The sequence below is a fragment of the Schistosoma haematobium genome, chromosome 2 (assembly GCF_000699445.3).
Source record: "Schistosoma haematobium chromosome 2, whole genome shotgun sequence".
Taxonomy (NCBI): Eukaryota; Metazoa; Platyhelminthes; class Trematoda; order Strigeidida; family Schistosomatidae; genus Schistosoma; species Schistosoma haematobium.
The window spans coordinates 11,788,554-11,803,148 of NC_067197.1; the positions used below are offsets into that span (position 1 = coordinate 11,788,554).

General features: G+C 33.4%; 1 protein-coding gene across 1 annotated transcript in view; it reads left to right on the forward strand.

Annotated features, from left to right (window-relative positions):
* Positions 1-10,146, forward strand: part of PDE2 (3',5'-cyclic-nucleotide phosphodiesterase) — a 128,097-nt gene extending 117,951 nt beyond the window's left edge. Inside the window, exons 9-10 of the mRNA XM_051214336.1 lie at positions 2,298-2,444; positions 7,263-10,146. Coding sequence (XP_051067490.1) covers positions 2,298-2,444; positions 7,263-7,421 — 306 coding nt within the window. The 3' untranslated portion in view covers positions 7,422-10,146. The remainder of the gene's footprint in view (positions 1-2,297; positions 2,445-7,262) is intronic.
* Positions 10,147-14,595: the final 4,449 nt, after the last annotated feature.

Consider the following 14,595-nt stretch of genomic DNA (forward strand, 5'->3'; position numbering starts at 1 on the left):
ATGATCAATAATAAATTGAATAATACTGATTATGTAACAAATTCAAATGCTTTATAGATAAATATAACAGTTTTACTTATGAAATTGTTCATAATTATCGATTATCTCACTATAACTTTGATGTTTGTTATATATTATTTTCATTTTCTATGATAATGTAATTACAATGTAATCATTAGTCTAAATAATTGAACCGTGTTTCTAAAACTGTTGGGGACGTTAGATCTCCAGAACTCACCTGGAAAAGGACCTAATTATGTAATTTTATTCAGAAAATTTAAAATTTCTTTGTTTTCGCGCCATAAACTCTCCTTTCACCTTCAGGTCGTATTTCCCACTTGGGAGAATCTTAAACGCTATTGATCCGTTGTGTCTTTTAGTATGCTATTTTGTAACGCTTCCCAAGGACGGTTTTGTGCTGTATATATACGTTTTGATTTGTGTCTGTTGTTATCGCTCGTGCTTCTAGCTTTTTACGGAATATACTTAACCGTTCGGACTTTGACTTCTGTCTATAGTTAGCGGGGCTAGAACGCAATAGAATAGCTAGTTCATTGGTCTTTGATCATAAGTATTTGTTCCGTTCGCAGTCTAAGTGAACTGGTAACCGCTTCAAACTTAGCAAAAACACTAGAATCTATCATTATCGACTAAATAGATCTTGAACTGTGTGTATTCTTGTCTTTTTTCTTGATTTCTATTATTAGTATTATTATTACGTTTGATTATTGTAATACAAACATGATGGTTCATTTATTACATTTACATTATAATTTAATGTTAGCTTATTCATTCTATATTCCTTCTTCATTTGCAAACGTGAGATAGAAGTTGGACAACATTATCAAACTCATATTTACACTATATTATCTAGTATTATGGTTCTTCTATTATATCGATATGTTAATTCATCGTTCCTATTTCCTCATTGGAATTACTACTTCATATATATGTATATATATGGGAGAACCAATTTAATTTTCCTTAGAAAACTACAGAGTTCTTTGGTAAAATATGACAATCATACATCAAATACTTCATATGTAAATCTATCATCAACTGTCTTTTATATCCTTCATTATTTTTCTAGTTCCTTTCTGTTCCTCTTTCTGTTTTCTCCAATTCTTAACCTTCTTTTGACAGGTATGTTTGTCGATATAAATAGCCTACGCCATATATATAACTGTACGGCTTGACACTTAATCCATTTCATACACATAGTTCCTTTTATTATGTTGAAAAGATCAAGAACAAAGATTCTAGCTGAACAGCATGAATTCATTTTACTTCTTTTAGTTCTCATCAGCTGCTTACAACCTGTAATACCTAAAAATCATAATTATGTAATGAGTTTAAATTACTTACATGAAACAGTTTAATCGGGAGTTATGTTGAAGACATATTAGTATAGCAAGAATGTAAATAAATTTACTTGTCGAATCGTTTGCCCTAGCGGCGCGAGGTGATAAAGGGACCTGAGAAGTGTTAGTCTGGGAGATAAGAGAGGTATTAGGAGGTGTAGGAAGGATTTGAATGTGACCAACTTTGTCTCGTGTGCTGTTACGGGTATGAGGGCTGATGTCACTTCCTGGCTGCCCACACCGTGGAAGGGTATTTCTTGAGGAACCTGAAAAGGAAATTGGATTAGTGTTGGTCTTGACGACCTGGGAGCGTGACCGCAGAGCCCAAGGGACAACTGCTTGAGGCCGGTCGCGCACGGTCTTCTTGTGGGAGGTTTTTTACGTGTTAGCTCCGTTCTTCAAAGGGCCTTATCTCCGGGGACGGAAATCCGTGAGGTAAGGTGAGGTGTGACACTTTTAGGGTCGACCTTTTCTAATCCCTTCCTTCCTTGTAAGAAGGCAGCATAGCTGCAGATGCTGGTTGTCCAAGGGAAACACCTTACTGCTGTCACACCCCTCTACAGTCAGCAGCACGACTTCGCCTTCAGACCTTGAGTTGATGATTTTAGTCTTACCGTTCTCCAATCGACCTGCCTGGCATGGTAGAACCTACAGGAACATATGTTCCAGCCAATATAGCTCGGTTGGGTCATCACGATAGGCAAGCCCAACCACCGCGTCAAGGTAGCAGCTACGGTCGGGAAATAAATTTACTAGACTGAATATGTAAAAGAAAAGTCTACAGCATTGATTGTGACAACAGTTCAAACGGTTAGAAACAATTGATTACATAATAAGTAATCGATGATAGGAATAAAATGAGTAAGGTTCAGTTATATCCATTAATAATATGAACGTTTCTTTATATTTTCTTTTTCCTAAAATTTTACTTTATAGAGTGATTATGAAAAACTTGTTGGTCTTCCAGTTGCTCCATTTATGGATCGACATAAAGTGACTAAATCAGCCAGTCAATGCGGTTTTATTCGTTTTGTTATTTTGCCTCTATTCGAATCGTTAGCTAAATTATTACCAGAAGTTAAAGTAAGTTTTTTGTATAGAATAAAACAGATAAACTGTCAATCATTTATTATCTATTATGATTGTCAACTGATAAACTGATGTTCTTTACGTCAATATTCGATTATTCCATGAAATAAGTTTTGTTTTTTCAAAATGATTCAGAATTCAAGTTGAAATTCAATAAGAGATAAAATATTGTTACTAATATAAAGAATAATCATCTAAAAAGTGTTTGGAATAATTTTTAGAACTGAGTGGTATTACGAACTGACTTAAGCTTGCGATTCATTGAAAAACATGAAGCATTGAATAGCTGATCTATCGGTAGTGATGCACACCTGTGACGCCATCACTAGGGATCGAACCCAGACCTTTTGATCTCGCGGCGAACGCCCGATCTTTAAACAATTAAGCCGGTGTAGAAGTCTAATTTCGATCATTTAGCGAGTTTGTGGAGCGGATAATTATCTCACAAGCTACATGGATGGATCCCTTTGATCATGGCCTCTCACTTGAATTCTAGAGTAATACCTAGAATTTCGTACTGGTGATCACATGGTCATAATCAATAAAGACGTGAAGCAATTACCCACCGAAGACAGTGAATTACTCAAAATTGTATGGTTCAAATGTTCATTCGCGATACCAAAGTTCTTGGTTTCGATCTTCGGTCTGACCGTGTATGATCACCAGTCTGAAATGTCTTACTACTACAAAAAAACTTTTCAGTGCATCCTGGTTTTGACGGATGTCTAATTAAGGTCAGTTCTTGAAATTTTTAACATTTAATAATCACCAGAACTTTTGTAATGATCATTTAAAAAGACAATACTGTCAAATTTCTATTAGCATTGAACATATTTATATGGCTTAGATCAGCAGCTATAATGAATCTTTGTGAGACACTGGTCCGTGATTTTCCAATATTGGTTAGTCTTATTTGAGAACCTGTGAATACAAAATAATAATGTTAAGTGATATTTTAGGTCATTATTGATAAATTTACATACTTTATAGAAGCATAAAGATTCAGACAAACAAAGAAATTATGATCTTAGAACGAATATTTTTGAAAACAACTTAAATAGATCAGTTAAAAATAAGAAGAACTTAATATAACTAATCAGGGATAAATTATAGATGTATTTGTGTGATTGTTATAGGTCTCTCAGCTTTGTCAACATGACTTTCTAATTATGTATCCTTAACGTTTCGAAAAGTCCATCAAAGCAACCTGGATCCGGTCTAATTAATATTCAGAAGTGTTGTGAACCAATTGATTGTTTGTCCCCAGATAACAACTTATATCAAAGTTGTTATCGATCTTACTGTTTTATTTTTCCGGGTGTTGAACTTCTACCGGGAGATTCGCTTGTTGACTTAGAATATGACGATGACATAGTTCTATTTGGTGAAGACTCTGACAAAATACAAGGTCTTCTGACCACAATAAGCAACAATGCAAGCATGTTCCGGATGCGATTCTCCTCATCGAAATGCAAAATGTTACTTCTGTAATGGGTTGCATCGATACCCGAATTAATGATAAGGAGTGAAGTAGTTGAACGTGTCGACCACTTCACTTATCTCGGAAGTCTCATCATACCTTGTGGTTTGGTGTGTGACAAAATTTCAGCACGGATATAGAAGGCTCGACTAGCTTTTGCCAACTTCCGTCATTTATGCCGTAGGTAAGATATTTGTCTACCAAACAATGAACGAGTTTACTGAGAGACAGTTCGTTCTGTCCTACTTCATGACAGTAAAACATGGCCGGTAAGAGTAGAGGATATTCGTAGGTTACTAGCATTTGATCATTGGTGCCTTCGAAGCATTGTTCATATATCTTGGGACCACCGAGTAAATAATGTAGTTGTTAAGAAACGGGTACTAGGTGAGGATGGCAGATAAATTGATGGAGTAGCGAAACCTGATCAGTTGAGATGGCTGGAACACGTGTTACTTATGCCCAACTACCGACTGCCAAGACGTGCAATGATTCATGGTGTAGGAGTAGGTTGTAAGAAAGCTAGGAATGGCCAGATCCAAACATGGCACAAATCCATTAAGTCACTGACAAGTGGACTGAGTCATGTTAGTAGGTGTAGACTACATGGTTGGGAACCGCGAGATGATAGCAACCGATGCTTAGAGACGTTGAATGACATGGCTGAAAACCGTTTGTAATGACGTAGGTGCATCCACTCTTTGTGTTCTCCCAAATTCCAATCTTCTGAATTCTTCATGTCCCTTTCTTTTTTATTCTCTTTCCGAATTTATTTCACTGGATTATACTCATTGAATAACATCTTCAAACCCTGATGTTTCCGATTACTTCTTATAGTTTTACTACCTCTACCACTATAGGATTTGAATGGACAACCGCGTGTCTGTGCTAATGTGGTATAACAACTCAAACTGATGTACGTACGTACTGACGAAGTTCTACGTTGTTACTGACTGGCTGACTGTTTTATTTTTTTAATCGTATCTCACAATGTGATTCATTATAGTTTGCAAATATTACCATTCATGCATGTTCAGTTAGCTTTTCATTGTTTAAGAAACAAAAACATAAATGTTTTCATAAATTATTCAATATTACTGAATTCCTACTTGATAACTGGTATATGACAAAGTATAAGATTAGCAATTCTTTTTTTTTTTTTCAATATGTGAAATGGTTTTCATCTGTTATTAAATCTAGTTGAGAAACCAAGTATTTCTTTGTTTTCTTTTGTACTTTTGAAGTACTTGTATTGATTATTAATGTGAAAACACATTGATCAAAAGTGTTATAATGAAAGTTTAATGATGTGTACTTTACTAGCCTAAATGAAATCTTTTCTTTTTCATTAAAATTCTATTAATTGGATAGTCTATTAATGATATTTGGGGTTTTTTGTAAGTACTACTTCTAAAATCAGTTGAATAGTATATGTAGTGTAAAGAAAAGCAATTCAAAATTGAGAATATAATGTGAGACTTGTGAGGATAGTTCACGGGTGAACTTGAGGAAGCTCTGCTCAGCTCAGAAAGACCTGAAGATATTCCATTTAATCATCGTTTGGAGGAATATTCCAGAATCCCTACGTGTAGCTTTCCTATTGGACAGATGATAATAACTCCCTGTGTGCGGATTGGATAACTATAATGATGATTTCGTTTTTACGAAAAACTATAAATACCTGGCAGTTTTATATCATAATTGACACTATTTGGAATAACATTTATGTACTACCTTTGAGCGATGCTAAAGGGACTTTGAGAGTGTCCACCTAATAATTAAGACCAAATGAATATTATGAACCTGTGTGAGGAGTTAGAATTATGATTTACAGTTGATGATTAAGGTTATAAATTAGATTTAGGGTTTTCATCACGAACTGATATCAGCTATAATACCAAAACTCTATTTAGCCAAGTTTCGCACCAAAATCCAAGACCTGTTATTTTATAACTGATTGGTTCGCCCATAAACTACAGTCTCGCCGAATGTAACTTTTAGGCTTTTGCACTATATTTATATGTCACTTATTTCGGATAGTTGATATACATTTGTATGTTGCTCAAAACGCAGTAATGCAGGTAGTATATATTCAGTCCTGCAACTTTTGATTGTTTATAACTGACAACTAGATACTACCCTCAAGTTATTACTCCAAGCTTGGTGAACTTACTGGTCAGAAGCTCATCTTTCATTTTCGATCGAGATCCACTCATCTATATTGCTACAGAGCATTTGCATTATAGTTGATATCAGTTCGTAATGAAAACTTAAGACTAAACTCTTACTCATAATCTTAAATATCTAACCTTAATCAGGAACACTGTGCAAATTCATCAAAACTAATTTGGGCTTCTTTTAGTGTTCAGGAAAACAGATAATCCTTAAGGACGAATATATATGCAATTTCTGCCTCTCACATCGACAGTTAGCTGTAGATGATTTGAAAAAAACTTACCAATTATATAAAATCTTCTTATATTTAGTATATCATTGAATGTTTTTTTTGTAAACTAGTTATTTCACAGAAGGTACTTTTTGATTAGTTAAAAATTGTCTGGAAACTGTTTGAGTTTGTTTTAAATTCACTTCTATACTATAATCATAACATAATTACATTCATTTTGTGCAACTCAAGAAGGCTATTGTTTTGTCGGTGAGACTATAATTTATGGACGATCTTTCAGTGACGCTGAAGTGACCTTGAGAGTGAACAACTACTAATTAGGACTAGATGAGGGTTATAAATCAGTTGGAATTCTCATTTACAGCTGATGGTTTGGGTTAAAAATTAGATTTAGGGTTTTCATCACGAATTAACATCAGCTATAATGCCAAAACTCTATTTAACCAAATGTATGGATGAATTCCGCGCCCAAATTCGTGTCTTGTTACCTTGTATCTGATTGGTTCGTCCATAAATTATAGTCTCACCGTTTTGTCTCTCAAATTGCTTGGTGAATAAAAATTAGACTGTATTCTATTATAAATTGACTGTTTCACAAGTGACTAATTTTTAAAATTTACCAATGTAGCTAGTTCATTTTACATTAATCGTTTAGAAAGCTACAATTTTTATTAAGGATATTTTATAGAGTTTGTTGGACCTGAAGGTAATCTTTATCAAGAGCTAATTTCTCATAACCAATTAGTGATAACCATAGAATATAGCTGACAACGTCTGGTTGTAAACTTTTTAAAAGTAGATACACCCAAGATCCTATCATGGAGTGATTTCAATATATGCAACCTTCACAGTAATTATGTTAAATTTACCAAAGGAATGTCTTCTATATTCAATAAAACTTTGTTCTTGTTTTCTATCTTACTAGCCAATTATTGTTCAACCGGCCTTAGAACAATTGGCCTACTATACAGACTTACAAAATAACGAAGAAAAGAAAACCAATACTGATAATCAGAAATCAAATAATAATGAACATCAAAGTGATAATAATGATAATCAAGACAAAAAAGAACATAACAAATGAAATATGATTACTTCGAATGAGTCTACTGATCCTGGACAACTTCCAAGCATAAAGTTTTTCTTTATCGTTACTTTCATTACAGTTGATGATTATTTCATTGTGTCAGTTTAACCATTGAATAGCCGGATATTTCAGTGTTCATGTTTACTGTGGCGAAAAGACTTTTTTTCCCAATAACAATAAACACGTTTACAAATCATTTCAGGTAAATTATCAAGAAATGTACTAATTTTCATTTTGGTGTTAATGTTGATATTTTTTAACGTTATATTGTAAATTAGATGAGTACCTCCTCAGAGGTTCTTTGACTGAATCCCTCGGTCATATCTCTCACCCAAATAATCGCTTTTGCTCAATATCTGTATTATTACACCCTCGGATGATATATATATGCAGAGATCAGAAATTGATTATTGTAAATTAGCTTTTCAAAGAATCTGATATTTATATTTTGAAGTCTACAATTAGTTTTACTTTAAACGAATAAGTTGTATACAAACTGATCTATTTTTAAAAAACAATAATATACTTCTGTTTTTCGACTGTGTACATTAACCTTTCAGCCTTAATCATCAATATATTCTATTTCATTTTGAATCAACTAAACATTTTAGGATACGTTTTCATATTACTTTATTATAAATAAGTAAGCAAAAACAGTGCACTTAAATTTTCTTTCTCATTGGAGCACTTTTTTATTATTAATAAATGAATAAAGATCTTTAATAATCTCTAACTCTATATTTCTTCTTATCTCTACAATTAATTCTACAATCTATATAGTGATAACAGATCTGTTATCTTTGTATTTATTATTTTATAAAACATTACGATTGTTTTATGACATACATTCGCTTATTATGTTTTGTGTTTTATTAAGCATATAGAGACTATAAAATATTATTGATGAAAATATTTATTAACTCAATCCAGCTGTAATTTTAGTCTTTTCCTTTTCTCCGTTTATACAAATTACAACCACCTTGTGTGTTTTTTTTGTCATTCTCTTTTTGTACTCTTCTTTCATCAATATTTTTCATTCTTGTATTTTTAATATTTAAACAGGCAATAAGTTATAATCTTTTATGAGTAAGACATAAATCAATGAAGTATTGTGTATTCCATTCATAATGATATCTTTTTTATGTTAATATATTGTACTTATGAAAATAGAATGGAGCTGAATCTTTTTCAATCTACTGCTTATATAGGATTCTTCAATCTAATTATTCTATTATGTTCATATTTGTTTGTTTGTTTGTTTTAATTGTTTATTGGAATAAAAGCATTCCTTAATTGTTAAATAAGACATTGTAAGTGTTTTGTTTTGTCTATTGTTAACATCTATTCAGTATGCGATTGTTTCTTCTTTCTCTTTTTTTTTTTCGTTGTTTATTTTAAAATATGCACTCAGAAAACAGAAATCTGTATGTTGTTCCTTCTTCTTCACTTTTTTGTATTGAAATTTTTAAAAGAAAATAATGTTTGCTTTTTTATACGATGATTATAGTACAGTGAAGTTTTACTGCCTCTATTCTTATTAATTAATGATACCTTCTATGTTGATGTTTTCATTACTATTTATTCTATCTATCTATCTATTTTATTGTTGTCCATAATGTTGGGTTGTTTTGTTTGTTTGTGTTTTTTATATCTACATGCCTTTTAATGATCTTTTTGTGTGTTTGTTGTACTTTTGTTATTTTTTTTCAAATATTGTAAGCTTCTTTTATACAATTTGCAACTGAATACTCATATATATATATATATATAGATGATTGTTACTTCAGTTGTATGTAATTATTGTCTACATGAAATTAGAATATATTAATAAGAAGACAGTTACTTGGTATTGAAGTTTAAATGTGCTTATTAAATTCGTTAGATATAAATTCAATTAAGTTGTCTAGTGACTGGTGCTATGTCGAATTGACATAGTCTATTCTAGCTTCTGGATAAATCAACTTGTTCAACTTCTTATCAAGTTATATTTTGATCTTGTTAATGATACGGTTATTAACTTTAACTGGTTTTATGTAAGTGGATGTAGGTATATTTCATATCTTACTCATCACATGTCTGTAGCTTATTTTTGTCTGACTATAAATATTGGTTAATGCTTGATCAAATCGAATTGGCTCATATGCCTACTTTATTGAGCGTCGTTTCGATTCGTACATTTTTATTTGCATCACCGATTGTTTGTCTGGATCAACAATTGTATGAAATACACCTATTCAAAATTGATTCTCGTATTTGACTAATATAATTCCGTTATTTAAGTCGAAAATTATATACGACGACTGGTGATATGTATATTTCGATAACAAGTAGCACACGATCAAATCGGAGTCAGATTTAAGGCCAGTAAAATGTTCAGTCGCTTTCAATAACTGTATGAATTTGCATACCAGATGTCAGACCTTCTTTCAATTAAAAATGGTAACCAATGAGATCAGCTGCGTAAGGAGTAGTACTCTGTCAAAAATGAACATAATCGGTAATTAAGCACACTTACAGATACAGATCAATTTATTTCAACCGAATGATTTTGTATACAATATGACACGTTAAAATTTTCGGATTTATCTCATATGTGGTAGGCGATATACATTTCTATAAATAGTCCAAAATATGCAACAAACTACTGTTTTGTGCTATTAAGATCTTATAAGTTCCGCGGCTGGTAACAATTCTTTATGAAAATGATTGCTACAGATTTCTTGACTGATATATTATTATCAGAAGGGGATTTTGTCGATATTATAGTAACTTTAGTAGTTGAGATCATGAGTCAATTGAAGCTAGACCATCATGGAAAACCTGGAAGCACTGGATGGCCGTTTCGTCTTAGTATGGGACAGGATAGTGGATGCACACTGCTGAGGAGTCCTACAGTAGAACGAAACAGTTGTCCAGTGCTTGCAAGTTTTCCATGGTGGTCTAGCTTCAATTGACTCATGATCTTAACTACTAAAATTGATATATTATTATATAAAAATGAGTAAAATCTGATAAATTACTTACATACTCAAATTGACAGAAAAGACAGTAAGTTCTCAAAACAAGGTATCTAATCAATTGTCAAACTTCAATAACTGAAGAAAGTATAGTTATCTAACAGTGTTCAAGACAGAAGAGTCTTTTAGCATAAGATACGGGATATCTGATACGAAACTCATTCCATATCAATGACTTCTAAATAATTTGTTACGGTTATACTACTCACAAGCAATAAACATATTCACTTTGAACAAATTGTTTGTTGTTTGAATAAGTAGATAAGTGAAACTTCTATGATACATACTTGTGTATTGTACTCTGAGTACATCATATTTTCTCATTGGACGCTCAACACATTTTTGTTTACTCTGTTACTATGGTGTATATACTGTGATCAAACAGGCTTCATGAAACTAAGGCCATTCACCAGGTGACATGATATTCATCAACATTTATTAAACATTTATAAACTCTATTCAAATGAACAAAATTAGAACTTTCCAGCAATGAAAGTTTTCATTTCGACAATACCAACTGTACAGTCATATTGATAGTTGACATTTTTGCACTAGCGGTCTATAATAAAATAGAGAATTATTAAGTCATTAAGACAAGTACTGAAAGGCAATCATTATGTTGTGACGTGAGACTGCAGATTAGAGTGAAGCGTTTTATCAATCGCTTCAGTGACACGGAAAACACGTACGAACATCCTAGAGTCCCGATTGGCCCTGCTTCGCTGTCTATCCCAGCCAGTTGAGTCCAGAACACAAGTCTTAGCCTCTGAGATATGAATCATTATATTTCAGACATACTTGTAGTGTTAGACATTAGTTTTAGCCCATAATATATCTTATTCTAGTTTTCGGACATTCCATTCTATTCATTCTACTTGAGTCATATTTTGACCTTGTCAATTATTCGCTTATCAGTCTTGACTGCTTTTTTATATGAGCGTATATGTGTGCACACTTCATATCCCGTGTCTCATCACATGTCTGTAGTTTATTTTGTCTGCCTATAAATATTACGTAACGCCTGGCTAGAAATGGAGTTGGCTTACCAGCCATGTCCCTTGCGCGTCATTTTGCTTTGTTCTACCACATTCACTTTACATACAAAATATATATATTCAAAGGCCATTCTCGTTAATTGACTTATCTAAATTCCGTTATTGGCTAACGTGATTTAAGTCGACGATGATATACGAGAAAAGGCGATAACAATCATTTATACGATCTTGGAGTCAGATCTACGGGCTACTAAAGTGGTGAGCCCTTCAACGAATATCGTCGATCTAAATGATGACAAAATCAAACTACGGGCCTCCACTAAAGGTACACATTCACAACCCATTACATGATATAACACAGAGTTTTCAGAAATCACACAGTGCTCCAACCAAGGATGAAAGTACTTGGCATTATGGTTAATTTGTCAATGGTTCTCAAGGTGTTGTCGGTTAATGATAAAAATTCAGTTGTCCTAAAATGATTCAAATGAATAATCCATCATGATCGTTTTCTGCGTTGTTCTCTGGTATTTTCGAAATTGGTCATAAGAAAATATATAACCCACTAGGAAATAGTTTAAGTGACGTGTACTAACTTCGATGTAATTTTCGCAATTGAAATCATGTGTCTCTCTAAGGTAGATCACCATTAAGAACCTGTAAGCACTGGATGGCCGTTTCATCCTGTCATGATACTTCTCAACAGCACGCATCCATAAATCCGCACACGGGACTCGAATCCATGACCGGTCTTTCACGCGAACGTTTAACCTTTAGACCACTGGGTCGGGATCTAAAAGTGTTAATGTCTAACTTAGATCGACTCGTAGTTTCTACTGTGAAAATACTACAATCTCCACAAATCCCTCATATTGATTTATTGTAATTCACAAACGCACTGGCAGTAAATACAGGAGTCTACAAGGAAGGAATTCAGCTACATGTCTATTTCAATAAAATTATACTTTGATACTAAAATATATCACCAGAAATCCCCTAACACGTTTAACAACGATGGAAGTATGGGAGGAGCAATAAGCACACCACCTATCGCTACAGGTGTTTGAAATCTGTAGTATACTGCTTATCCAGTTTTATAACCATAAGGTTATTAAATTTATCAACAAATCAAATTAGAGTCCTATTAAGAACATTTTCCCTATAGTTTCACATATCGATACTGATAATATGATTGTAACTCCGATGGCTTTTCGGTAATCCGTTAACTACAATCTATAAAGTATCATTTTATGCAACTTCAAGAAACTATACATAACATTTATTGGGGTTCAGACTTTGAACAAAAAGGGAGGACTAATAAATTTGGCTGTGCTATCTGGGATATGTAATAGGTGAAATGTCAAGTGATTATTTATCTCAAACTGATTTATCTATGGCTTTTTCAATATGAGCCAATTTCATTAGCCCAATGAGATGATATTTATCAGAAGTAACATATATTTGAAGAAAGCTAGGAGTGATCAAACAAATACATTATCAATTCATGAAGTCTTTGACTGTTAGATCAGGTCTAAAAAGACGTGAAGATCGTGAATTCGGACGACTAATGCTCATTTCCGAGGAGTCGCATACTAGGAAGAAATAACTATCAACTACTTGATGATATTCATTGGTTATCTAAATAAGATAAATGTATGTTGTAAACCATGTGATTCAACAATCTGTCCCAAGCAATCATAGTAATACCATTAGACTGTTATTCGGGATCGAAATTCAAAGTTTGATTGAGAATATCTTAATGATTTTGTAAATATACCTTCTTCAACAAAGTACTTCGGGGTCAGAAAGGTCTGCTTACTCTCGCCCTTTTCTCTTTCTTCTGGTGTTCGATTGTATTCTCGACTTCGACATCTTAGAGGAAACATGCAATGCAATGGACAGCTCGGAATCAATTAGAAGATTTGTATTTCGCAGACGACCTGGCACTTCGATCCGACACAAATCAACAAATGCAGATGAAGACAACCGGTGTAGCAGCAGTCTCTGCATCAGTAGGCCTCAACATACACAAGGGAAAACCGAGATCCTCAAATACAACATGGAAAATACCAACCCACTCTGGCTTGGTGGGGAGACTCTCGAAGAGGTGGAAAGTTTCACTTATCTGGGTAGCGTCATCGATGAAGGAGGAGGATCGGATGCAGACGTAATGGCGAGGATTGGCAAAGCAAGGGCCACATTCCTACAGTTGAGGGACATATGGAACTCGAAACAACTGTCAATGAATATCAAAGTCAGAATCTTCAACAGGAACGTGAAGATAGTTCTACTGTACAGACCTGAAACTTGTAGAACCACCACAACCATCACCACAAAGGTACAAGTATTTATAAACAATTGCCTACACAAGATACTCAATGTCCGTTGTTGACCGGACACCATCAGCAACAGCCTTCTATGAAAGAGAACAAACCAGCTTTCAGGTGAAGAGGATTTTAAGAAAAGACGTTGGAAGTGGATAGTACATACATTACGGAAATCACCAAACTGCATCGCAAGACTAACACTAACTTGGAATTCCGAAGGGAAACGGAAAAGAGGAAGGTCAAAGAACACACTGCGTTGAGAATTGGAAGCAGATATGAAAAGGATCAATAGTAACTGGAAACAACTCGAAAGGATTGTCCAGGACAGAGTTGGATGGAGAATGCTGATGGACAGCCTATGCTCCTTCACGAGGAGTAACAGGTGTAAGTAAGTAAGTAAGTAAGTACCAGAATACTTATGTTTGCCTGCATACCAATAGTTATAATGTACAAACTTTTTCAATTATTTAATTCATAATCCTTTAGTTTCATAAGCATTTCAAAGTTACATTTATAACAAATATATGAACAAAATAATAATAGGTATATCGAAGAACCAATTAAATACAACTGAAACTGACTCGCAATAATGAGGCGTTACCTTATTTTAATTTTTCTCTTATTTATATTGAAAATAGAGTAAAAGGGAAAAACAACGGGTATATATATATATATTCGTAAGTCAGACACAAAACGAAAAAGAGAACCATAATTCATAACTCATTCATTATTACAAACTGTTATCTTATTCACAATTACATTATTAAATAACAGATATCTTATTGTCTAATTAGACTATTTCAGTAATCATAGCATTTGTTTACATAGAAAC